Raw genomic sequence first — 27,630 nt, forward strand, 5'->3', positions numbered from 1 at the left:
CTTTTTGTGCTCCAGCAGGGTAACAGTAGAACGCAGGGAATGTACAAAAAGATGCAATAGCTTGGGGGTCCCAGTAGTAAGGCTCCCAAACCTTTCTGCTGCGTTGGTTTATCCCCGGACCTTTCTTTTTCGCATATCTCACTCCCTCCCTCTGCGACGCGATTCGCTTCACCTGAGTGCCCCACCCAGACTGAGATGTTTGCTGCACAGAATCGCCAGCTCAGCGAAAGTGACACTTTGTCTTGGCAGAAGAGTACCTGTTAGGCGGTTCGTCTTAAGTGGAGACGTGGCAGGTGGAAATGGTAAATTTGATCAAAATGTTCTATTTTTCAATTTATCCTGTTTTGAAATTCTCAAACCATCTTTTACGTGGTGGTGAAATATTAGACCAAAATAAGCAGTAGAAATTGACAAATAAGGACTTTACTATTGTGCCGTCATCAAAAACTATGAGAAAATGGTAGGGTGGTGCGAATATTTGAAAATTTTGAAGAACGAATCGAATAACGTTCTATTCCAATTTGGTGCTCGAATCGAATGGTGCACATTCGAAATACTGAATATTTTTCGAATAATCAGCAACGATGAAAAATGCTCGAAGGAACGAGACATCGGAACAGCGAGGGGTAGCTTTTCTTGTTTTCATCATCAAATTAGCCAGATGCCTGCAGCCCATGTACTGATGCTGTATTGATCATAGGATGAAGGTGTTTCTTCTTAAAACTCCAGTGTTACCAATCCACTGTCTGCACCGTGACATTCATTATGATGTTAACTCATGAGAATTGCTTAATATTGTATGTGGTTGTGACATTGAAGAAGGCAGCAGATGGCGTGGTCAAGACGAAACTTTATTCGGGCGAATTTGTGCCCAGAAATGAAAAGTTAAAATACGAGCAATAGACACTGTGCACTGATAACGGCGAACACAGCATTGGCCATCGAGTAACCTGCTTATCCGTGAAATGCGTCGGCTTTTATGCATGTCTTATTGAACTTTCCTACGTTATCACTGGTGCCCAAGTTAGTACCAGAATAAACTGTATTGTTCGCGTGTGGCGCACAGTCTTATCGGAAGATGCTAAAGTAATCTGGAAGCGAAGCAGTGGTTATATGAGTATAATAAACCAGTTGCATAAAAATTAGAGCTGTGCGAATAGCAAAATTTTGGGTGCGAAGCAAATTCGAATATTGAAGTGTGAGTGCGAATCGAATAGAATATTTTTCGAATATTTCTCGAATATTTCTAGAATATTTTTCAAATACTTTGAAGCAAAATTGCAGAAAAAAAAGTTAGACAGGATTCCTAAGCATATTCTTATGAGATAGCAACATGAAAGTGTTTCTTTTCGCTAGGTTGATGAAGCACTAGAGGGGTGGTGTTTCACAGTTTTCTTATCAAGAATGAGGCAATGTAGAGGCCGAATGGTATTTATGTACATGATTTGGTGCAACCAAAGTGTTGCCGACAACACTTTACACGTGATAGGCAAAGATGCCATTTCCTCAGCCTCTCCTCCTCTTTCAACTTCTGTGGAAGCACAGCTGATGTGGCGGACAAGGGCGTGCTCCCTTCAAGTCCAGAGTTCCAAATCTGCCTCGTAGACGTCAATATATAAGGACATATGAAATTTTGGATGCTAAAAAGCTTCGGCTTCCGATTTTTCGGACTTCCTGGCCAAATTTCAGGTCCAAAACAGCATTAATTGAGCCCCCACCTCTGCCACATTTTTCATCTCCTTGTTGGAACCAGCGTTTTCTTTAGTTAATACATTTGTGACTGTAGCGGTGCTTGAAAGGCAGCTTTGCCGCAATACCGGGGTGTGACGAGGTGAAGCATATTGAAAATCTAGGGACCACTTGCAATCGGACGTTGACTGTCTCTTGGCAAAGTTCGACCGTAACGGAGCTTGAAAGGCAGCTTTGCCGCAATATCGGAGTGTGATGAGGTGAAGCATATTGAAACTTTGAAGGGGTCACTTTTAATCGGACGTTGACTGTATTTGTTTTTGGGAAGTTAGAATAGTTCGAATAGTAAAACTTCAGTGTGAATCGACTCGAATAGCAAACACTATTCAAAAAATATTCGAAATTTCGAATATTCGCACACCCCTAGTTAAAATGTAAAAAAAAAAGTGTGCATGGCAATATTTAGGTATCAGTTTTATTTAAAGGAGTCCTGACACAAAAATTTTCGCCCCGCGTTTTTTTTGCTGCAATGTGTTGCTGGGGGCCTATAAGTCATAACACGGCACATCGTTTGCTGCAGCGCGCGACAGATAATTAATTACAAGCTCCTCATTACCGACACAGCCTCAGTTTCGGTTTGACAGAGCTCCAAAAACGACAAGCCGCCGGGTGCAGCTATCACCACCTAGCGAGTGAAACGCTCGGTCACGTGAGCACACAGAACAGTGACGCATTTCCGCGCGGTCTGTCGTCGTCGGGCTCATCGTCGTCTGATGGCGACGATTTTCTTGCGGCGGGGATCGAAGGAATTTTCGACGTGGCGAATCACTTCAGGTTTGACCCGCTGGCAAGGAGCGATTCGTCGGGAAGCGCGTCAAAACAGAAATGGCGGCTACTACGTCATCGTAACTTGTACCGGCTGCAACGGTTGCGTAGGGGAAGTAGGGGGTCACCTCGGGTCACCTCCGAGGGTGTCAATGCACTAGGTGCGGCCTATAATGCTGGATCGCGTTCGCGAACTTCGAAATTCATATAAAATACCTTCCAAGCTTTATTCGCTGTCGATATTTTGCGGATGGTACACGCACGTACACAGGAATCGATCCAGCAGGTTATCTCGGCCGCGAAATTTTGTGTCAGTACCCCTTTAAAAGCTGTTGTCAAAGTACCACCTTGAATACTGTAGTCACTGCTATAGTATTTCAGCCTACATTTACAAAATATTTCGAAGGCTCTAGTTGCTGCTGTATACGAGTTTGCCTCAGTCTAAATAATTGTGGTATCATTTGTCGGTTAAAAGTAATCGTAATGTTCTTTTGTTAAAGCCTGTGAACATTTGTTTCAAGTAAAGTGTTTTGCGATTCTTGGGCTGTTTTGAAAATTGTTACCTTACCAGTCTAGGGCTGCTGTGAAAATGGTTGCCTTACTATTTGAAAACTATTCGAACAGTATTCGATTTGTATTCGTATTCGATTCAGTGTCATAACTATTCGATTCGTATTCGATTCGGTTCTAAAATTCTCTATTCGCACATTCCTAGAAAATGGGGCTTCAGAAGGCACAAATGCTGCGGCTTTCCCTTGGCGCCATCATAGACAGGAGAGATCGTAGCTCAAGATAGCTGCAGTGTTGCATTGCCCCAATGAAAAATAAAACCAGCTCCCTTCTGAGTTCTTTCGTAGCTTGAGCTCCATTTTCTTTGAGCGGTGTTTTCTCTGCTTTCATTTTTTTGCAGTTACTGTCAGTCATTCCTGTGCCATTTCATAGTAAACAAAGATAAAGCGGTTTCATTTTTCACACTTAGGTCCTGAAACATTTTTCATTGCTGTAAAGCTGTCCATTTTGACGACGCGAGCAGTGTGCTTGCAGCTTACATTTTACAGATGATATTGCAGCCACAGAGCTCTTCGAGCTTTCTTGGATGCACTTATAATTCTTGTCGTGGCAACCCACACAGGGCAGCAATGACTGCAATGATTGCTGTGATGCGGTGCGCTTTCTGCTGTCGCTCCCAGGTGGTGGTGCTTCGATTTGCTGTTGTCTGCTAGTTAGTCATGTGTGGGTTTGGGAAGAGAGTTTCGAAGCTTGCATGATGGAAGAATCCCGGTCTCTTGGTGCAGGCAGCAGACGAGCATCAGTCTGAGCGGCGTCAGGTGCAGGAGCAGCTGGTGCGACTGCTGTCACGCTCGTCAGCACGAGATGTCGCCCTGGCTGGCTGTGCCGCCTGGACTGTGGGACAGCTCAGCACTGGAAGCCACACTGGAAGTGCCTCATCCGGTCGGTGTGATGACATGCACTTGAGATGAGGCAGCTTGACAAAAGGCCAGAAAAATGCAGATGTAGACCGAATGAAATGGGAACACAGTTTAACTTTTGATGGGAATCTTTGTATCACCTGTTTTCTGCATACAGGTGTGGAAATACTTCCGTTTAAATAGTGCAGTCTTGCTCACATGCAAAGGTCAGCAAACTCACTCATGAGTCGACTCACTCAGACTCAGATTGGCCCGTGAGTCTGAGTTTGAGTGAGTCCGGGTGAGTTATATTTTGGCAAGTTTATGAGTCCGAGTGAGTCCGGCTGAGAAAAAGTTTAGTGAGTCTGAGTCCGAGAGAGTCCAGTCGAGAAAAATATTGGGAGTCTCGAGTGAGCTCCACCTTTTATTGCCGACCTATGGTCCTATCTACTCGTCTTCAGCATTACCGCCTGCCTTATATCGGTTGACGTTTATACTCAAGTCTATTCACACTTATCTCAGCACGCTCATGTTCATGCGCCACCTCAATATTTATTGATCAGAAACGTGAATTGGGAGGTGTGCCATGACCCCCCCCCCCCCCCCCGCAAACTCTTTCACGAAATTTCTTGATAAAACTATTTCATTTGAGCAGGGTATTTCATAAAAATTTCCTTACTGTATTACTGATAACTTGTACTTGAAGGCATAAGATCAAAAGGCGTATTGCAGAGCACCGATTATGTTAGATATTTGCATTAAAGAGCATTGACACCAAGATCGAAAAAAGGTAGTTTTATGCTCACGGACTCATGACTTGACTGACTCAGGCTCACTCAGACTCAAGTCAAGCCGTGAGTTTGAGTCTGAGTGAGTCCGGTTGAGAAAAAGTTTAGTGAGTCTGAGTGAGTCCGGTTGAGGAAAATTTTGGTGAGTCTGAGCTCCCTCAGAGCAGAATATATTTGTTGAGTGAGTGTGAGTGAGCTCCAACTTTCTTGCCGACCTATGCTCACATGCAGGGACATTTTACAAAATGTTTCAGTAAAAAACCAGGAGACCATTCCATGAAAACATGAATACAGCAGAGTGCGTTCAGGTCTTTGATACCCTTGAAAAACATTGAGATTGAAAAGCACATTTTTAAGGCCCTTTTAAGGTCCTTTTAAGGACATCGAATGGGTTATTCATTACGGCAAGTGACATATTTTGTTCTCCATAGCAGTAAAGTGCTGCTCAGAAGTGATGGTGATGGACATTAACTGAATAAGATGAGTGCACTGTTTTTTTTTTCTTTTTCAACTTCTTCATTTGTCAAAACCAGACAAGAGCTGTTTTTCTTGCTAGAAGTCCACTGCGCATTTGATTTCCATGTGTGCTGCAAATGCTGAACTTAGGACTGCAAGTTTTCATTTGTCAGTCTAGTACTTCTCTTGTCTAGTTGTTTTGCATTGTTTTTTGTTGCTGGTATCTTTCATCCACTGTCAGAATAAGAGGTGTTTTGAGTCCTTCACACATTGCCAGCAAAGCCTCAACACTGACAAAGAGACGTATTTTATGAGGCATGTTCATCTGAACCAGCACACATATTTGCTTTGTAGTTACTTTCTTATAGCAGCTACACAGGCTTTTCTATGTGCGGAAGTAAAATCAAAGGAGTAGAAACTGTGACCTTTACTTAGCATTGCGCTGGGTGTAAGGCAGTGTGACAGGAAGTTGCCTCATAAGGTGGTTTGAGAAGATGCAGTAAAAGACCAATATTTTGCTCATGCTTGATAATTCAGAATCACCAGATGCTGAAGCTCTTCACCATGAGTGTTTGGATTTCTAGGGCAGTGGCATTTTTTTTTCTCATTATTCTTGAATTTTCATGTGCAGTGCCTTTGAGCTATTCGTACCTTGGAGAGGCCAGTGTGCTGAGACCCCTGGTGGATTTTCTGGCTGCATCTATCAAAACAGGTAAATGCAGTTGCCCTTTTCTTAACTGTGCGGCTCGGCTATCGTTCAGGGAGGCTTACCAACATGACGTTTAAAATGATGACTTTCGTGGCGGATTCAAAGCAGCCGACCAACTCCATGAGCGAGCATTCAACTTTGGTGTAGAGCAGTGCCTCATAATCCAGCACTGTAACACAACCCTCACTGCCAGAGCAAAGTGCAAGCCAAAGTCTGTCCTGCGGAAGCAGGTTTATGGAGAATACCTTGTGCGAGGTCATTCACATCTGTTGTTCGCTCCCAGCGCTGGTCACTCTTGTCTGGTCAGCACTGTTGATCAGCTTGATATGCTCTAAAATCAGAGAAGGCCCACCACCGACACGAATGTCTCACCAACTCGTCCACCATTACCATGAAAACTCGCGACTGCAGTAATGCCCCCTAGTAGGTAAACGTGTAATGTTTCATGCAGAGTTTTGGCCAACTCTGTTGATTTTCAAGAGGCATTTTCTTCCTGCTCCACATAGTGACCCCTGCTCTTAATTGACTCTCACTCTCTCATTGGAACACTTGACTCTTGCCTCGCTCTGTCATTGGAACAAATTTGCTCTGACTCCACCATTGGAATTCAATTAAGGGTGTGCGAATATTCGAAATTTTGAATATTTTCCGAATAGTGTTTGCTATTCGATTCGATTCGCTCTTCCCAAAAACAAATACGGTCAACGTCCAATTGAAAGTGTCCCCTTCAGATTTTTAATATGCTTCACCTCATTACACCACGGTATTGCGGCAAAGCTGCAGTTTCAAGCTCCGTTACGGTCGAACTTTGCCAAGAGACAGTCGTCTGATTGGAAGTGGTCCCTAGATTATCAGTATGCTTCACCTCATCACACCTCCGTATTGCGGCAAAGCTGCCTTTCAAGCTTCGCTACGGTCGCAAATGTATTAGCTCAAGAAAACGCTCGTTCCAACATGGAGATGAAAGATGTGTTAGAGGTGGGGGCTCGGTTAATGCTGTTTTGGACCTGAAATTTGGGCAGGGAGTCCAAAAGATCGGACGCTGAAGCTTTTTAGCATCCAAAATTTCAGATGTTCTTATATACTGACGTCTACGAGGCAGACTTGAAGGGAGCACACCCTTGTCCGCCACATCAGTTGGGCTTCCACAGAAGTTGAAAGAGGAGGAGAGGCTGAGGAAATGGCATCTTTGCCTATCACGTGTAAAGTGTTGTCGGCAACACTTTGGTTGCACCAAACCATGTACATAAATAGAATTCGGCCTCTACATTGCCTCATTCTTGATAAGACAACTATGAAACACCACCCTGCAGTGCTTCATCAACCTAGCGAAAAGAAACACTTTCATGTTGCTCTCTCATAAGAATATGCTTAGGAACCCTCTCTAACTTTATTTTCTGCATTTTCGCTTCCAAGTATTCGAAAAATATTCTAGAAATATTCGAAAAATATTCAATTCGATTCGCACTCACAGTTCAATATTCGAATTTGCTTCGCACCCAAAATTTTGCTATTCGCACAGCTCTAAATTCAATGTAACGGAGTAATTTGGTGAAGCACACTTCTGGTTAGACCTTGCAGCTATGGCATTTTTCTGTTCATTGTGGATGTCACCTTTGAAGTGTGTCATGATCTCGATTCGCAGAGGCAGTGTATGTTCAGAGAATGGACTGATACGGCAACGATTGGACAGCACAGTACTTCTACTAAACATTAAAAAAATGCACATACTACTAGTAAATGTCTACATATACTACTAAAACAATATACTAATACAAAAATACTATTCATAGAAGTGTTATCTTATGGAATGAAAACTTTTCTAGACTCCATCTCACCACAGTTGTTCTTCAAAGTCAGGCAGCCCTGCCACTGGACTGCATCTGATGGTTTCGGTTTTACTTGGTTGCCAGTGTGTCACTCGTCCCAGTAAACAGTTGCCATTGCAGTAGACTTCATCTGGGTGCTACTCGATCGCCCCGCTGCTCCATCACCTTGGTGGCGTCACCACCAGGATCGCCATCTTGATCTGTCGCTGCGCTTAGCTGCATCTTGTGGGAACTACCTAGTAGTTGCCAGCCACCGTTGGAAGAGAGACCGCCACCGGCACATTCGGACCTGCCATTATTTGCCGCAGTGCTGAGGTGCCTCTAGAACCAAGTGTATGTTGTTGGTGCCTCCTCAAGTCACCAACTTCACTGCATCCTGGCCAGGTGCCAGCAGGCTCCACCACCAGTACGTTGCTCACGAAACGATCTTCTTCGCCGGTGCCACGTCGATAATGCCAGCTCGCAATGCTTCCTCTTCCATTACACCTCAGTCGCGTGTCTCGAGCCTTGTGCTTCAACACGCATGTGCTCGTGCCCTTTCACATGCCTTCAGCACGTCTTTGTCGTCGTCTTCTTGATGACTCATGACAAAGTGCCAAGTTGCCATGCTGTGCTTGTCTCACAAGACTTCTTTTAAAAAAGTGACCAGAAAGAAAACACGAGGGAATACTGAAACCTTTCAAAAGCTGTCACAGCTCTGAAAAGCTCTCAACCACGCAGAGAACGTAGGTATTGTCAACAGAGCAAACCACATGGGCAAAGTACATGTTTGTATAAAAATTTGTGATATCGTAGTGAAGGTTTTTTTTTTCTGGCTTGTTGGAAAATGGGAAAAATGGAAAATGTTGGAAATGGAAAAAAGAGACTCAAGGCACAGTGACACTTGAAACACTAAAGGAACCTTGTCATGCAACATCTTAAAGGGACCGACAACCAATTTTTATGTTGCCCGTTTTCTTTAGCGCAACGGAAAGCTTACCGGTGAGAGTGTCTAATCACGGAACAGTAATGGGGAAAACGCCGTGAAACATTAGTAATCAGAATTTTTCAATCTGCGGCGAATATGAAGTGGTAAACACAAGTGACAACCCATGCTGCAAACAGTGAGCACGAGAGCAGTTCGTGTTCGAGCGCAGCAGTTTGTTACGCATGCGTGCACTCTGTGCGCATGTGCTGCGGCTCGACATGTCCACTGGTTACCGCGAAGGCAGCACCGCTTCTTACTCTGCAACTCCTTTTACCTCGTAAACAGCACAGAATAGAGCGGGGATAGATAATACAGTAAAGCCTCGGTGATACGAACCTCGCGAGGTTGTCAAAGATATTCGTATCATCCGAAATTCGTATCACCAGAACACATGGAAAATTAGTATGTGACAAAAGAAAGTTGGCATACGTTTTGATTCGGTGTTTCTCAGGGCCTCAGCGACGTCATGAACAGCTCTAAATGATTCCCAGTAAAGTTTTTAGACGTCAACGATCATACTTGTACTCGTAATCATACTTGTACCAGGTGTGTTGCGCCTCGTGACCGCTTGCATGGCACCAGAGCACTGCAGCGAAAGTGACTTAAGAAGCGCTTTGCAAACGATAGATAGAGGCCAAGCTCCTTCGCCAAGACAGTCCGCTTCGTCTCTTGAGGTATTCATCCACCTTAAATGGGGCTTCATGACGGACCCGCAGCCCAAGTTTCAGTCTTGTTTCATAAAACGTCTGATTGCAGGGACATGGCTTGCATCGATGTGGCAGGCACGTGTTAACGCACTACAAAGACACTGCTGCATCGAGCACAGGAGCACGCGTCAACACATAAAAAAAAAGCGAAACGTCAACGTCATCTGTAATATAAATGCGAAGGCGCATAAAGGCCTCCAAGATTCGCGCACACTATCTCGAAGGCAACGACACACCGTTGATGGTCGCGCATGCCCGCGCCCGCGCGTGACTGCCGCATCTTTCATGACAGCGTGGGCAGCACCTGTTCGTAGCTGTGCGCTAACGTGTACTTTCGTATCAAACGTCAGGGGTGCAAATCGGTTCGCAACAACCGTACTCCAATACATTGCAGGCTAATGGGCCTTGGCCGGGACCACAGAAAAATTCGTATCGCCCCGAAATTCGTACGAGCCGTGATCGTATCACCGAGGTTTTACTGTAATATATACATACTCTAATTTTCAGGACTTATTATGACGCGCATGACAGCATCAGACTACGTGACTATGTACAGCAAAAAGTGATCGACTCCATAATTGAGCTTCAAGGCTCTTCCGCTAGGCTGCATGACATACCGTTTTTTTTTTTACTTAACACGATTTAAAAATACAAATCCTATTGACAACGCGAAAAGGATGCTGGAATCTGTCACTATATTTTCTGTCACTATTTCTGTCACTATAATCTGTCATGGACGAAAAGGGAGACACACACACACACAGGGCACCCCCTTTTCATCCGTTGTCTTCTTTGCGCCTACTATTTCGAATCATACGTCCAGTTGCTCACTCTCACATAGGTTTTTGTTTCTGTAATATTTAGTTTATAATTTGTTTGCATGGTTGAGGCATCAAGTGTTTTGCTGTGCCACCGCTGTCTCTCGTGTCTCTCATTCCATCCATTGCAAGCGCTCTTGAGATCCACGAAACACACAAAAGCTCCATCCTCAGGCCATTCATTGACGTCAATTCTTGCTCGATTCACTGGAATAGTCACGGGTCTGGTGTCCATGCATTTACCCCAACAGTGTATAGCCCAACTGTATTGTTGATACTTCCTCTGAGCAAGTGTGGGGGAAGAAAGGAGCACTTCCAAAGGTTTCCACAAATGCTGCAGGATGACCACAGCAATACCATCCAATGCGCAACGCATGATAACTCGTAATTAAGCTGAATGAGCCAGATGACGCGAGAGTTTTGTACGTCATGCCACCACAGCATTTTCTGCCATTCCTACCTTGATGTCTTGCAGGTGGACATCGTCAGAGATGCGGCTAGTCACCACCAGCCAATTGCTTCTTTGAGCAGCCCATTTCATACGGCTGGTAGCTTTTTTCTGTACAACTTTCTGTACAACCCTTGAAGCTGTCACAGTAGAACCCCAACATTTTGTGTTAAATATTTACCGCAGTACTTAAAAAAAAATGCATGAATGAAGGTATGTTAATGATTGAATAAATGAATCTGGGTTATTTGGCTCTTCATGATGGTTGTGTAAGTTCAGTGTGCAAATAAGGTTAAACTGAGATAACTGATATTTATTCTCCAACCAAAGTTACGAAGACACGTAAAAACCCGACGTTTCGGAACCAGCTCGGTTCCTTCCTCAGGGGGGACTGCGGCGGCTTGGCAGCGGCCTCTTTAAGGCACTCTCGCGGCGGTTAACGACCCCACGCATTACCGAGGAGCGTAGCCCATGCGCATACACCGGGGGGAGAGTTCCGAGTGAACGGTTGATATTTTGAGTGGTCCTCTGTATATGCCACGACTCCAGTAGTAACCTCCTCCTCCACTTGGTTTCACTTTCGAGGATGGCGGTTCCGTTGAAGTCTATTCTGTGGTCAAACGTCTCTGCGTGCTCGGCGACGGCGCTGCGTTCTTTGTTGAGTTTACGGACGTCGTTGACGTGTTGCCTAATCCGTTCGGGGAAGTTTTTGGTCTCGCCGATGTATGACGAGGGGCAGTCGGCACACGGTATTTTGTAAACGACGCCGGGCGCCCTGTCTTTTGTTGGTCGGTCTTTCGGGGCGGGGAAGGAAGCGGCCCAGCGTGCATGAAGGCACGTGCGCGATGTGCACGCCTTCTTTCCTAAAAATCCGAGCCAACGCCTCGCTGGCTCCCTGGACGTATGGGACCGACACGCGTTTTGGAGAGCTGTTCGTCAATGCTGGCTGGGAGTCGCGTAACCTCTTTTTCTCTGCGCGGCGGGCGACGGATCGAATGAAATTTCTGGGATAACCGTTTTTTCTGAGGTCCGCAATTACGCGGGCCTCTTCTTTCCGGCGTTCCGTGTCAGTGGAACATATCTTTTTGGCTCTCTGAAGTAATGTGGACACACGGAGGCCTTGTGGGTGGAGGGATGGGACGAATCGTATTGAAGGTACCGGCCGGTGTGCGTCGGCTTCCTGTAACGGAGAACTCCAAGTCACTGCCCCATTCTTGCCACCTGGACGTCGAGAAAGGGGAGGGTGCGGTCGCGTTCACACTCGACCGTGAACTGTATGGCTGGGTGAACGGAATTTAGGTGCAGTCTGAAGTTTTCGATTTCAGAATGTCTTCACGACACAAAAGCAATCGTCCACGTAGCGAAGAAAGAGCTTGGGTCGCGGCGAGAAGGAGCCAAGTGCTTCCCTTTCTATATGTCTCCATGGTCAGGTTTGCCATTGTGACGGAGATGGAGGCTCCCATTGCGGTTCCACTGTTTTGCCTGAAGATTGTTCCTTTGTAGGAAAAATACGTGCTGGACAGGCAGAATTCCAGTAGGCGGCAGAGTTCGTCAACAGTGAGTGGGGTCCTTTGACTCAAGCCATCGTCACCCTCAAGAGCAGCACGGGCACAGGATACAGATAAGGGTACCGGCACATTGTGAACAAAGATACGACGTCGAACGAGACCAGGCTCTCGTCTTCGTCGATGCTCACCTCTGATGCTAGCTGCACGAAATGGCTGGAGTCGCGGGCATGAGTTGTGGTATTCCGGGTGAGAGGGGTGATGATTCGGTGCAGGAAGCTTGAAAGGGCTCGGCATGGAGAGGAAGTGAAGTCGACGATCGGTCGGAGGGGGGCGCCAGGCTTGTGAATTTTGGGTAGTCCGTAGAAACCCGGTGCGGAGCCGTTGCGGCAGATTAGACTTAGGTAGAGTGCTTTTAATTGAGGGTGGTGCTTGAAAATTTCGGAGAGTAGCTTGTTTAGCTGAGTCTGAGTTTGCTTCGTCGGATCCTGAGGAAGGAACCGAGCTGGTTCCGAAACGTCGGGTTTTTACGTGTCTTCGTAACTTTGGTTGGAGAATAAATATCAGTTATCTCAGTTTACTTACCCAACCAGACAGACTTCTGTCTAATGTTTACCTTCAAGGTTAAACTGAATTTAATGCCTATATGTATTGTGGCTGTATTAAATGCGAAGCATTTCTTAGTGAACCTCAGGCACTTTGGGCGTTTCTATCTACGTATCTATCTATCTATCTATCTAGCCGCCTATGTCTGGGCGCTCTCCAGGTCATCTCCATAACTTACAATGTACTAAAATTGGCATAGCAGGGGATCAGTGTATGACGAACACGATTCACTGGTCATGGCATGAATAACGCAAAATACCTGTCACGTACGTCATGAAACCCTTTCTCTCAGTCACGTGTGGCACATACCCGCACACCAGAGTTTACGTTATGCGGGTATGTGCCACAGGTGATACAGAGTCTCAACCAACGCAGTAAACGCGAACACACACAATGACACGCAAGGAAAGTGATAATACAGTAGAACCCCGCTGATACGTTTTTGAAGGGACCGTAGGAAATAAACGTAAGAGACGGGAAACGTAAGAGACGAAAAACTGGAAAAACGGCAAACTATTAGTGGTACACGAATTTTATTTAAATTCTTACGAGCAGCACGAAAATTGGCGCGCTCAGCCGCGATCTAGTCGATGGATAGAAACGCGGAGCTAAGGACGGCCTCATCCACAGAAATGTAATCAACGTATGTGATTTTTTTAACACCAACAGCTCTAGGCATGAAAGAACTAAGCACACGCAATCACGACCGGCGCGGCGAGTCCGACCGCGAACCGCACGCGCGACCATGCGAGCTCTAACCAGCTCGAACTCCTCCCGTTCTCCGCAAATAACGATGATGATGAGTCTACGCCAACGCGAGGCAGAAGTGAATGCCAATCTCGAATGCCTTGCTTTCGCAAGCAATTACGTCATACACGCCATGTTTGTGCAATACAAATCTCAAGGCTATGCTTTTGTCAATAGTAAATGCCAATCTCGAAGGCCTTGCTTTCGCTAGCAGTTACGTCATAGACGCCATCTTTGCAATTTGAATCTCGAAGGCCATGCTTTTGTTTGCATCAATTGAAAGATTCTGTTGCTTGCGCCTCTCATGCGGCTAATATTACGGTCAAACGAGGCCAAGCTGCGTGAAAATGCACCATGGCCGCTCTCTTTGGTAGTGACTCGGTCGGCTCCGAGCGCACTTCGCGACGTATCATACGGGAACGGTCCGACAGTTACGACGTAACAGCGGGGTTCCCAATACATTGTATCTTATGGGAGCTATGCCGGGACCGGCGGAAAACGACGTAACAGCCGGGAAAACGCAGCAGTGAGGAACGTAACAGCGGGGTTCTACTGTAATAACAATTGTTGGGGTTTTATGTCCCAAAACGACATACGATTATGAGAGACGCGGTAGCGAAGGGCTCCGGAAATTTTTAACGTGTACCAAGATCTTTAACGTGTACCAAGATTCTTTAACGTGTACCAAGATCGCACAGTACACGGGCATCTAGCATTTTGCATCTATCAAAATGCGACCGCCGCGGCCGGGATGGAACCCGCGACCTTCGGGTCAGCAGCCGAGCGCCGTAGCCGCTACACCACCGTGGCGGACACAAGGAAAGTGAGGAATCTGAAGACAGAACACCCATGGAAGACGCTCAACTACCATGCACTCAATTATGTGGTCCGCAACAAGGACCACGTCGATTACGCAAAAACCGGGGTCAATGCTTCCTACAATAAATCTTTTGAGCGAACAAGGCCTCTCATCATTACCGGTGACTTCAACACTGATTTATCAATACCCAACAACGCCTGGTCTTTATACTGCGTGAAAGACGGCTTGAATGTAGACAGGGCATCAAAAGACCTCGCTGCCACGTGCAGGGCAGGAGCCGTCATATATCATTTCATCGGAGGAGGCATCCAGGATTTCCACCAGCTGTGCTATACCTCGCACTTCACTACACTTAGACCCCTCGTAGCCACGATCACGAACGGATCCGATTAACAAGTCCGGCTTAGTTGCTGGTGCTCACTGATCACGGTCATGATGACCTTGTTCAAGGACTGTCAAGGACCCCTTCTGCACATACACACGGGTTCGTGAAACGCGCGTGCATTCTCCGTGATAACGGACAAGTATAAGCGTAACAATTGCAACGCAACTGCCATAATTTCATCTGTGACTGTAACGTACGTGCATTGCGCCTGCGCGTGCTACTCGGCTGTGTGTATATCCAGGGGAACTTTCCTGACTGAAGCTTAGTTGCGAGTAACGCCTGTCCTGTGCGTATGTGTTTCTTCTTTGTGCTGTTTGGATTCGCGCTATTTAGCATTGATGAATATAAGCACTACATATCAGCTTACCGCGTCTGGTGTTGGTAACACCAATATTGCTGTTCGCATCGTTACGCAACTGTAAACAACTGGTTATATAATACATATGCGACTCTTCAGCATATATGGGAGTGTTTATACCACTTCCACATTTCTCTAGCGTCATTCCATACACTTTCGCTCAACATGAAAAATTATGCCACAGTCACCATCCCCCGCATGGTTCGCATAACATCGATTCCCACGGTAGGTGGGATCTGCCGAATTTTTTCGACTTGACGGTCTTAGGCATAGTTTACTGTGGCTAAGACCAGGCTAGCTAGTATTATTCATTGTTTTCGGCTTAGCTTGCCTCTATGGGTCATGCATTCACCCTTGTGTTACAGGTTCTTGGAATGGCCGCGTGAAAGCCAGCCTCAGGGCCCTGGATCAGGACTTTGGCCGTGCCCTGCCACCACTCAACTGGACAGCACTGCTGGTTCCGCTTCTTCGAGACTGCCCCTCAGGTGACTGCAGCATGTGTCATGCTTCGTGGCACAAGTGGACGAGCTCACGTAGCGAGAAAGAGGGCAGTTCTCTGAGGCCAAGTGCCTGAAGGAGGTGTGTGTGCATAATGGGGGCAATATTGATCGAAGCCATGGAGTGATGAGAAGGATTGTGTGGATAGGACTGTCGTTGGTTGCGACAAGTAGACGCCCATCCGGTATTTACGTGAATGTGGGCATGGAGGCAGCGGTTGTGCCTGAAGACATTTTGGACATTTTGGTCCAGTGCTTGAAAAGAATAAGAATTGAATGCGAAAAAAACACAAAAGAACAAGTAGGAAGCTGGTCTGTAAGCGATTCTACTGCATGGAAGGTACAATATGCAGTAGAATCTCAGTGATACGAATCTCAAGGGGGAGAGAAAATATTCGTATCACCCGAAATTAGGTATCACCAAAATACAGTAGAACCCCGCTGATACGTTTTTGAAGGGACCGTAGGAAATAAACGTAAGAGACGGGAAACGTAAGAGCCGAAAAACAGGAAAAACGGCAAAATATTTAGTGGTACAGAATTTTATTTCAATTCTTACGAGCAGCACGAAAATTGGCGCGCTCAGCCGCGATCTAGTCGATGGATAGAAGCGCGGAGCTTAGGACGGCCTTATCCACAGAAATGTAATCAACGTATGTGATTTTTTTAACACCAACAGCTGTAGGCATGAAATAAGCACACGCAATCACGACCGGCGCGGCGAGTCCGACCGCGAACCGCACGCACGACCATGCGAGCTACAACCAGCTCGAACTCCTCCCGTTCTCCGACAAATAACGGTGATGATGAGTCTACGCCAACGCGATGGCAGAAGTGAATGCCAATCTCGAAGGCCTTGCTTTCGCAAGCAATTACGTCATACACGCCATGTTTGTGCAATGCAAATCTCAGAGGCTATGCTTTTGTCAATAGTAAATGCCAATCTCGAAGGCCTTGCTTTCGCGAGCAGTTACGTCATAGACGCCATCTTTTCAATTTGAATCTCGAAGGCCATGCTTTTGTTTGCATCAATTGAAAGATTCTGTTGCTTGCGCCTCTCATGCGGCTAATATTACGGTCAAACGAGGCCAAGCTGCGTGAAAATGCGCCATGGCCGCTCTCTTTGGTAGTCACTCGGTCGGCTCCGGGCGCACTTCGCGACGTATCATACGGGAACGGTCCGACAGTTACGACGTAACAGCGGGGTTCCCAATACATTGTATCCTATGGGAGCTATGCCGGGACCGGCGGAAAACGACGTAACAGCCGGGAAAACGCAGCAGTGAGGAACGTAACAGCGGGGTTCTACTGTACTAGCGAAATCTGTTTTCAAACGACAATATACACACAAAATTTTTATTTCCATAGAAAGAACTCGTGTATGTCTTTCTGGTACACACACGGACAAAGCAGTAAGGGACGGCACAGCTGGCTGCTGCGAACGTGCGCGTCATAGCTTCGTTTGAGAACAACTGAAAACAAAGTGCCGAAGTCCACACCACTGTAGTCACAAGCAAACGAGAGAAACGCCGAAATGCTTCATGACTTTTTACTACTTTATTGCCTTTAACCTTTCACTGCTTTAGCTTCATACCTTTGGAGCTGCGTAGTTACTATCGGTGATCACGACAATAACGACTGTGGTTTCGTGCATAGCAGTTGCGGCAAACAGTACTTCCTCTTTCAATCAGTGTACGCTGGCTGCACACGTGCCTTCAGAACAGCATTGTTTGCTGTGATCCCATCAACCGCAGTTTTTTCCACAGCATCGCACTGACTTGGTGAGTGTATGATGCGCAAGTACTTTTGGAGTTTCGTCGTCACCATACTTGGTTGCGCCAATAGTGACCACGGGTTTGCCCACAGCGGTTGTGGCAAACAGCAATCTCAGTTTTGAGGTTTTAACACCGAATACTTTGGTCACGCACGTGGTTCTGAAGCTGCATTGTGACCATTCATGATTGCAGCAACCACGGTTTTTCCTGCAGTGGTTTTGGCTAGCAAAGTATTGTGCCGTGCAATCCAAGACGGCTGCCGGAGTAAGGTCAACGCATCTGTTAGTATAGAGAAAGACAGGACAAGCGAATTTCACCGGATGAATTTCACCCATGCCACTTTCACTGGATGAAGTCATGAGTCATGCTGTACGGATATCAGACCAGAGTACTTGCCCTAATTATGGAAAGTGCTAAATGCTTGCCACTTCATTATTTGCTGCAGTGTGAAAAGCCATATTTCAGCTCCATGATTGTGCATCAACAATGCTTTGGGAAATCCTGTGCGTGCTACAAAAACCACATGAACTAGAACTGACGTATGAACTAGGCGGTACTTCAAGGTACTACGTACCGAGCCTGCCCAACAGACTTGCCACAGTAATAGGCTATTAGCGAGTATCACCATGATTCCTGCATGGCACCGCACGTTTAACGTGGTGATAGTCTGAAAACATGTTGCACCGTCAGTCATTATTTGCGCAGTCAGGAATGCAGACTTATTCAAAGCAAAACAATCACGTCTGCGGCATTCAACTTCCCAGTTAGTAGCACTTGGGTTGCAGTCATGCAATGAAACATGTCAGCGTACTCATGCTCAGACTCTAGCCGTGCGCAGTTCACTTCTCTGATGTTGCAGTCCCATCAGCACCTCGCAACTTGTATCTCAAAAAGCACGCAAATGCGTGTTTTTTGCAACATCAAAGAATTTCTTGAGAACCATGCCTTTCATATGGACAGGTGAAATTCATTTAGCGACATAGTGACACGGAATGTGGCTGTGACTGCACGTTTCGTCACTTTACCCCTTTCGCTTCCGTTCGTCAGGCATGGTTTCCGTTCATGTATTTCGCACAGTGTTTTTCAAGCCTGTTGGTGGCATGTGGCACTTCATAAAGTCCACAAAAAGTTGCACTACATGCATCGCATAAGAAAAATTATGCTTTTATCTTGATCTTAACTCTCTTGTACATTAAATGCACTCAAAGTTACTTACGAGCGTGAAAAAACCTTAAAGCCCGAGGGGACGTGCAGTACAACTCACTCCTCTTGAGTTAGCGGCATCATCTTTATCGTTGCTATCGGTGCTTCAAAAATCCTCATCGTCAAATGGTCGCTTTGAACATCAAAAGCAATCTGAAAAACTTCCTCCTCTGAGAGCACTTGATTTCTCCATTTTTTTTTTTAAATAACAGAGAGCTGAGCTAGTAGGTAAGTAGTCATGTTAAAGAGATAGGCGTGCGAAAATTCAATGAATGCGCGATTTTGTACCGGCACAGGAATGAAGGAATGCGTTTAATGGTTGAGGCCTGGCATATCGATAATAGTGGTAGCGCAACCATTGATTAACCTGCAAAAAGAGAAAATCAAGTGTCTGAATAGTTATCTCTCACGTAGAGCACTGCATGTGCCGGATTGATATATTCGCCTATTGCTTGGGCATGCACAGATAAGTTTTTGTGTCTTTTTTTTTATCCCAGTTGTGCACCTTTTCAGTCATTAGTCGGCATTTGTAGTGTCTTGACTTCTCTCTTGTGTCCGTGTTTGCACGCCCCGTCTCTTTAACGTGACTTCTTCTCATCACCATGCTTACATAGAGAGAAACATCTATGCGTCTCTGGAACTTTTTTTTTTTGCAGCCAGTTGCTCTTGAAACTGTGGACATATATCATCATCTGGCGTCAGCAACACCAAACAAGAGAACCACTTGCAGTGTGCTGCCACCTATTAACAATGTACAAAAACAAGCATTTTGGTCATCGTTCACGATAGTCGTGGATCGAATGCAGCCCCGAATGACTGAATGGTCATTGACATGATTCAAAACATCACTTTATGACAAAGGTTAAAGCATCCTGTCTTAATGTATCACCTATTTATTACGAAAGCTCTGATATTGCTTAGTTATGAAAGAGGAAATTGCGAGCTCACGCAACTCCCCACATACCCTATTTACTTCATGATTGTAGGTCGACCCATTTTATCTAACTTTGAAATCTGAAGTTCGGGGGTCGACTTACAGTCGAAACCGAAACTAGTGCCACCAGTTGCCGTGGAACAAACGAGAAATCAAGGACACTTTGGCATGGTTACGACAATATGTTTGCGTTCCGGTTCTACCTGTAACATATACTTTATGTTCTCGCGTATAACCCGCACTCTCGGCAACAATTCGCAGCAAATTTTCTGAAAGTGATCCCCGTGTACTGCTGCAAAGCTAGCTTTTTTGTGTAACTGTGAAGCACTGCCGTGAAGCCACCTTTGCACGCCGCAATTCACATTTTTTGTCTTTACTTTAGCTCCACATTTTCTGTATTTTTTTGTGTTTGTTACGTGCGAGAAAATATGGTAATTAATCTGTGCAATTGTTCTAAATAAATTTTTCTTTTTAAACTTTTACAATGCTGCCGTTCACCGTCAGTAGGGCCACTGCTGATTGGAAGAGCGGCTCTTCCATAAACGATCTCCATTTCCATACATGGAGCTTCCATAATAGCCGTGTGCACAGTTTTGGAGGTGTCGATCGTTGATAGAAGAGCCACTATTCCAATCAGCAGCTGTACTCCTGACAACAAACAGTGGCTCAACAGCGATTTGTTCGGGGACAGTGGTGATTGACAGGAGAGCTTCTGTTTTTGCACTTTTTTTATGACGCCCGCATTTGGCAAGCAGGCGCAAATTTAAATCGGCATGCCTGCACCATCCCCGCCCACCACTTTCTCACCTTCGCCTGTCCCAACACGTGCCACGCGTGCTTCTGATGGCTCTGGGTGCCGACACCCACCGGAGCCACCAGCCAAACTTTTGTTATTTACCATTTGGAAGCGACCACTGGCTGTGCAGCTCTACGAAGATTTACCGGCGCTGCTGGCCCCACCGGGTTGCATGTCACTGTTGTGCTTGATTATCATGCTTTATTGTCATGAGTGTCCCAAGCCAAGAAACTTTTGACGCTTGTTTAGGCAGCATTGAACAGAGCTGTCAGTGCATTCTTCATGCTGAAAAATGAACAAATGCGTGATCGGAAGCAAGTTTCGAGTTTTTCAGTGGGTGGTGCGGCAGCAGTGAATTGTAATGTGACCGAATTCTCACTTGTGATGCCAAACGTGAGGGTGAGAGTTTTCGCGGGCATAGTTCTGAACACCTTTGATAGCTTGCGACACACGTGAACGAGCTATGCCATCGGTCTCTCCTGGTGGAACGCAAAATTGTCACACAAGAAGCCCGCGTCTCTGCTTCGGAAACGGGAATGCCGAGGACCCACTTCAAGACCAGCAGGGCCTGCACATCAGAGTTCACGAAGAAGGCTGGGGCTTGAGGATGACGAGTGAATGTGTGTAGTCAGTCCAGTGACTATGTAAATGAATTCCTTTTCAAAATACGCTCGCACTTTTTCTCTCTTTTTTTACGCACCTTTTTAAAGGGGTTGACCGTAGTGATGCAGAACTATCGGTAAATTGACTATCGATAGTATCGATAGTTTCTTTCAAACTATCGATAGCGTAAACAAACTATTGATAGTACTACTATCGACAGTCCAGTCGGTAGTACCATCAGTAATATTACTAGTGTAAAGGTGTTTATTGACGGCGCGATTGACGGCGCGATTGACGGCGACGATGCACAGAGACGACAGTCACGACGGAGCGCAACCTCGCAGACTCTCACGAGCACGAGCACGAGGGGCGTGCTCCCCGAGAAGAGGCGAAGAGGGCGACCCACTAGAAGGTGCTCGAGAGGACGGCCCATTACAGTGTTCCAATGCTTCTCTACACTAGCGATGTTACTGGCACGCTTGTCTATTGCTTTGTCTTGATGTATTCGGGTTTCACCAACAAAAACTGCTCCGAGCGTTTGACGCAGACCACGCCGCAATGTTTGAGAAGCTTCGCGATTGTTTTAGGTGATTTTGTTAAGATTACACGCTGTACGCGGACAGTCAAGTTTATTCGAGAGCTTACGCGAGAATTAGCGATACCGCTGGAAGGTTCGATGACTGATGTATAAAAGACTAAGCGTTTCACCGATCATCAGATTATTCGACGGCCAGCGACTGTTCTCGCCGCTATCAGTGTGCAGCGTGTATCGCTTGTATGTTGAGTTCTGATTTTCTAGGCACAAGTTCCCCCAAATAAGGAGCTTCGTATTTCGCAGTTTTTCTGCAGCATTCTTCACCCTCACAACCACGTGACAAACTATCCATAGTGGTGCAAATAATGATGCTATTGCTGGCTGGCAATATTGCCAAAATATTTGCGATAGCCTACTATCAGCTTCGCTTAATTTATGAGCAATTATCGGCGAGAGAAATAAATTATATCCACAGTGAAAATGGCGGAATATGTCCGTCAATAAATTCGTATTTAAAAGGAACCAGTTACACCTTACGATTAAGAAACTTAGTTCTTGATAATTTTTTGTATTTTGGAATCATAAAATGCAATATAAATTTGAAGCCGCGCAGTACCACCACATGTAGCGGCTTCTTTTCCGCTACGGCTGAACAGTTTGACTTTATGATCATGTGTCAGCGAAGCACTCTGGTGAAGAACGCAAGCGTGTCAACTTTCTTGTCCTTCAGCCTGCTCCTCCAGCTCCACTGTGTACCGCGCGCGCGGGGAACCAAGTTTATTCTGCCCTGAGTTCGCGCTGTTGATTTTATACTATCGATAGTACTTACTATCGATAGCGCTATCGATAGTATTTTTTACTATCGATAGTTCAATAGTGACTCCGCTATCGATAGTATCGATAGTACCATCGATAGTTCTGCATCACTAGTTGACCGATATTCGAGTCAACTTACAATCACGTATGTACAGTGCAATGCTGTAGGTTCATGCACTACAAAAATATTGACAAATGATACATACAGACAAAACAGTGAATTTCAACAGGAAAGGACAGGTCATAACACCTTTACTAACCTCCCTGGTTATGCAGGTTATTGAAGTGTTCTGTATGCTGTGGGTCATCATTGGCATCGTGACTTGCCCAGAGTGCTTCACCACATATTTTCATGAAAACTTTGCGTCTTGCAAGAAAGTATATGATTTGTCTTTTCACGGAGGGCCTGGTCTGTTCACTGGAACACATAAAATGCAGTCATAGTGTTTATTTCTTGCTAATGCATTAACAGTCAGGCTAGCACAGCCAAACAAGGGAGCAGCTACTAGTTTATAGTCTGCTAACTCTCCTCTCAAGGGTTCTCTTGACATTTGCTTGGTGGCATGACAGTCTATGGGCATTGCAAATGGCTTTACCCTCCATGCACGCTTGGCGTGCGCATACTTTCAGTGTTTCGTGGTTGCCTATGATCGTGTCGACACGACTGCGATTTTGTAAGCAGCTGTTGCAGCACAATGTAGTTTCTCTTGGACTAGGTGCACTGGTTGCACTTGTGTGGCTTCAGAACGCCATGGTTGTCATCCACAATTGCAGAACTAGTGACAACGAGCAGTAGTTTCATTCTGGGTGCTATGTCATAAACATGGCGGCAGTTGCTGAACGATTCTACCTCAGCTTTCACACGCATCAAACCCGCCAGGTGCTTCGTGGTGAATGGACAATCTGTCCATTCTTAATGACGAAAAATTTATTGGGATGTGCATGTGGTAGCAAAAAGCTTGTCTCAGATTAAGACATGCAGCCGCACTGCTTTGGAAGTCATGAGCCAACGAGAAGTATTCGAGTTTTCATTGAAATTTCACAGTAATCCTAGGCATGCACCTTTTCTTTATGTGGTAGCTCTCGCGAAAACTTCATTGAAATGGAAGTACCCCAGAAAATTATTCGTTGTGACAAAACAGTTTTCACATTGTTTGGGCAGCTGACAAGGAATTGAAAATTTCTCTCTGCAGAAGAAATTTTGTTGTAGCGGTGTTCATTACAGTAGGATTCGATTGTAGTCATCAATATAGCAAAAAAATTTTCACCACTTTGGATAGTTCCTGCCACAGCCCACACAATGTGCTTAGACAGCTGCACTGCTTTCAGGATGTACAGCAGAGATTTGGACCTTTTTTCTGGAAGCCATCTGTTTACAGGATGGACTGCCATGCATCCTGTTGAGTGACCCTGGTTAGACTTTTCAATCGAAACTTCTCAATGATCGTTAAAAAGGAACATGGACATAGTTCTCCATGCATACTTTCATAAGACGACTTCCAGCTACCACTCTTAGAGCCTCATAGAGAGCTTTGATTGCACACTGACTGTTTTGATGTTGGTGTATATCAACACTGACCGCACCAGTTGGGATGTTCTCCAATTTACGACTTTTGCATGCACCACTACCGTGCAACAGTCTATAGGGTAATCACTGTTTTTCATTGTTTATGGCAATCAACCGACTCCTCTGCTTGTCACCTCTTTCTTCAGTGTCCTTATGTCCCTTCAGTGACTGAGCAGTTTAATTCATATTTTGCCCATTGCTGGCATCACGCCCACCTGAGCACCAAGGGAAACCACGAGCATACCTGCCAAGTCTCCCGGATTACCCGGGAGACTCCCGGATTTCAAACGTTTCTCCCGGTTGTACGGGTCACAGGAAAATCTCCCGGAAATCCAGTTTGCCCCGCGCGTCCAGTGCTTTGTCTGGCCATGTGAGCAAAGTTGTCTGGCCACGTAGTAGAAAGGATTCCTCTTCTTTTTTTTTTTTTAACGATGGTAGAAAGGTTCAACTTAGTTTCATTGCGCATGGCAGTTTCATTGCGTTGGCAGTGCTGCGGCACTTTGCGCCGCAGTACTGCCAACGCAAACGTGGCGCTGCAGCCGCGTCTTGCCGGTGATGCGCTTCTCAGTTTGGCCCGAGGAATTCAATTTCTTGCGCTTCGGGAAGGCAAATGGGGCCCGCAGAGCTTCAGCCTTGATACGCTTAACTATTCGCTCGCTCACTCCGGTGAGCTCGGCGACAGTCCGGTGCACTGCATTTGCAGACAAGACAAGCTGACGGCGCCTGACTCCAGCGTAGACGTTGAAGATACTCGCTTGGTCTGTTTTGATAGCCGCTTTCTGTCACATTTAGTGTACAGCTTCTTCGGAGAACGAGGCGGCGAGTTTGTGGCCGCACACGGTTCAGTCGGCATCGCGGACGCCATGTTTACTGAGAGAGCAGGCGCGAGGAAAACGTGGTGCTGTTATCTCGCCTTCAAAACTTTGTGTCACTACTGCTTTAATTGGAGAGCTCAGCACTTAAAAGGGTAGCCGTTACCGATGTCTGTCGAGATAGCGCGTTCGCCAGCGCTCGCGACCGTCCCCGTCTCAATGGCACCCCTTAGGGACTATACACGCGCTATCCGCACACCCTCTCCGCACGTGGCGGGACACCTGCCGCCCGCAAACGGAGGAGGAAAAACCGGAACGACGCCAATCGTCGCACACGGGGTACCGGTTTTTCCTCCTCCGTTTGCGGGCGGCAGGTGTCCCGCCACGTGCGGAGCGGGTGTGCGGATAGCGCGTGTATAGTTCCTTACGGTCCCAATTGCCCGACGAAATAACTGGTAAGCAAGCGACGACAGGCCTCGCACGCGGAGCGATGTTATCGCAAGTGCCCTTCGCGCGACGGTGGCGGCAGGGTCGTTTCATCTCTGCTTCAACCGCGTTCGTCCCTAGCGCTAGCGCGCTTTCACTCGCACGTGAAACAGACGATGCGTAAGCGATGTTATCGGTTTGGACAGATCAGCGGCGACCGCAAAATCCCGCTGACAATGTCCATATAATTGCTATCGCAGTACCCCCCCCCCGTTGAGTAGATCTCCCGGATTCCGTTTCTCCAAACTTGGCAGGTATGCACGAGGACCGCAAGATGCCCTATTGTGACTCCTAGTGTGTTGTATGTTTTCTGCAACTATGGTGATGGGGGTTTGCTGGCACCCCAATTCGAGCTGCAGAACTGTGAAAAGTTTGTCCCATTTTATTAGTCCTTCCAAACTTCTGGAAAAAATTTAACTAGTAAACTATCGTATAACTCTCTTCATGGCTTCTGGCGGCCTCTGTTGTGGCATGGGGATCATTAACATTTCCCATTCATAGCCTTTTACACAATGCATGGTTCGCCATAACCAGTGGCCAGAATGGCCACTTTCTTGTAAGGAGGCTAGCTTGACATTTATTGAAGGGCGCCTCACCAAGTTTGACAATTTTGAGCTGACGAGCGCAATGCATGCACTGGGCATTCACGATTACGTCTGCCAAAATATGCAACGCTACGCGCCGCGTAAATGGGTCAGATTTCAAGCTGAACGCTGCTTGCCCTTCTTCTCGTGGCGGCGCGCTCAGGCAATGAGGGGATGACGTACATGGTGCAGTGGCCCTACGTAGATGGTAGTGCTGTGACGTCGCTCCTCTACGTCGACGACTGTGCTCTGACGTTGCCAACAGTAACATGTGACACTGCGATAATTATTTGACACGACGTGTAGTTTGTGTAATTTGTTGCTTGAATGGATGAATAAAACTTGAGAGCAATAATAAAACACACAAACAGAATGTGTGCGTTTTCTTTTTTAATTTTTACTGCGAATGGCAGCGAGATTCGAGACTAATCTACCTCCGTTTCGCATGCGTTCGTGTTCTCGCGCTTTGTGCATCGTGCAGACGCCACCCTTTACAACGAAACTAATTTTCTACTGCATTCCAGCGCTCATTAGGCTCATTTATCCTCCCGCGTCTAACTAGATGTGCATGCGGCACACCGCTAGTCTCTCATCTGTACAAATGTCGCAGCTTTCAAGCTCAGTAATAGGTTGAAAGCCAAGTGATCAGCAAGGGCGCATTCGGCATAACTTGCAGAGATGAAGCGCAAAAGAACGCCGCCGCAACACTGCTCACGTCTGGGGGGCTCGGGCTGGTTCGGGCACATCATGCGCTCGTGACATTGTGTGCGCATGACGTGTTCATGCGTAAACGTTATGTGATCCTCCTGCTCGCATGCCGAAGAGGGCAGGGAAGGGGTTTTAGCTTGCGAAGGCTACACGGGGCGAGCGGCAAGGGTTTGCAGCTCGCCTCCTCGCATCATGGTTTCGCGCCACTGCAAATTATTTTTTTTCTCAGCTTCTAAGGGACCGATTAGAAAAATTCTTGTGGCATAATGCTCTTTATTGGTCTCACAACAACTTCCTATGTCTAACTAAACTTCGTTATTGTCGTAGCGTAAGCTTAGCGTGACGTCTTTTGTGATAACCTGTGACGTCACAGCATTCTTTTGTATAAGAACAAGTCGTTCTCGGCAATAAAGCAGTTGCCTTTCTGCTCCTGGATCGTTGTCGTTCGCATGCGTTATCTCAACTGGCGACGAGGGTGGGACTGCCGTAACCTGGCCTACTGGACACCATCAACGAGGATGTCGCGGTTCGACGAGGCCACGCTACTACCGGGGGCGCCGCTACCATAAGGCCAACAACGGATCCGAAAGCCAATCAAGTAACATTTACTTCTTCTACCAAGCCATGTCCCGCCTCGGCAAACTAGACGAGTACGACCCTAAAGGTCAAAACTTCGAATCCTATGTCGAACGATTTGAGCATTACGTCAGGGCAAACGAGATAGCTGACGAGAAGAAATTGTCCGTTTTCTTGACAGTAATTGGTGCAGAAGCGTATGAAGTTCTCAAGAACTTAGTTGTTCCATTACTGCCCGGAGACAAGACCTTCGCGGAAGTAAAAGAGCTCTTGCAAAGCCACTACAGCCCGAAGACGTCTGTAATTGCAGAAAGGTGCAAATTCAACCGCCGAGTGCAACTTGACCACGAAAGTGTCGAAGATTTCGTGGTAGAGTTGAAGCATCTAGCCAGAAAATGTGACTTCGGGGAATTTCTCCGGGACGCCCTACGCGACAGATTGGTAGCCGGGATTCGAAGTGAAGAGACTCAGAGGGCGTTGTTCACGGCGGACGCACTCACCTTCGAAAGGGCATGCAAAATAGCTCTTGACAGTGAACTGGCTGCGAAACAAACAGCCACAATACAAGCAGGAAGTCGGGCAGAGAACATAAACGCAGTGAAAATGAAAGCTAACGAGCACCAGCGCAGCGACCGGGACCAAGCGAAGGCTAAAAGTGCGACGCGAAACAAG

At 46.5% G+C, this 27,630-nt stretch overlaps 1 protein-coding gene across 1 annotated transcript in view; it reads left to right on the plus strand.

Annotated features, from left to right (window-relative positions):
• The window catches only part of LOC119390968 (focadhesin), a 395,558-nt gene that overhangs the window by 298,605 nt on the left and 69,323 nt on the right, over positions 1-27,630 (plus strand). The window contains exons 28-30 of the mRNA XM_037658681.2: positions 3,810-3,966; positions 5,799-5,879; positions 15,432-15,551. Of these exons, the coding sequence (XP_037514609.1) occupies positions 3,810-3,966; positions 5,799-5,879; positions 15,432-15,551 (358 nt within the window). The remainder of the gene's footprint in view (positions 1-3,809; positions 3,967-5,798; positions 5,880-15,431; positions 15,552-27,630) is intronic.

This window comes from Rhipicephalus sanguineus, chromosome 4, assembly GCF_013339695.2.
Source record: "Rhipicephalus sanguineus isolate Rsan-2018 chromosome 4, BIME_Rsan_1.4, whole genome shotgun sequence".
NCBI classification, from domain to species: Eukaryota; Metazoa; Arthropoda; class Arachnida; order Ixodida; family Ixodidae; genus Rhipicephalus; species Rhipicephalus sanguineus.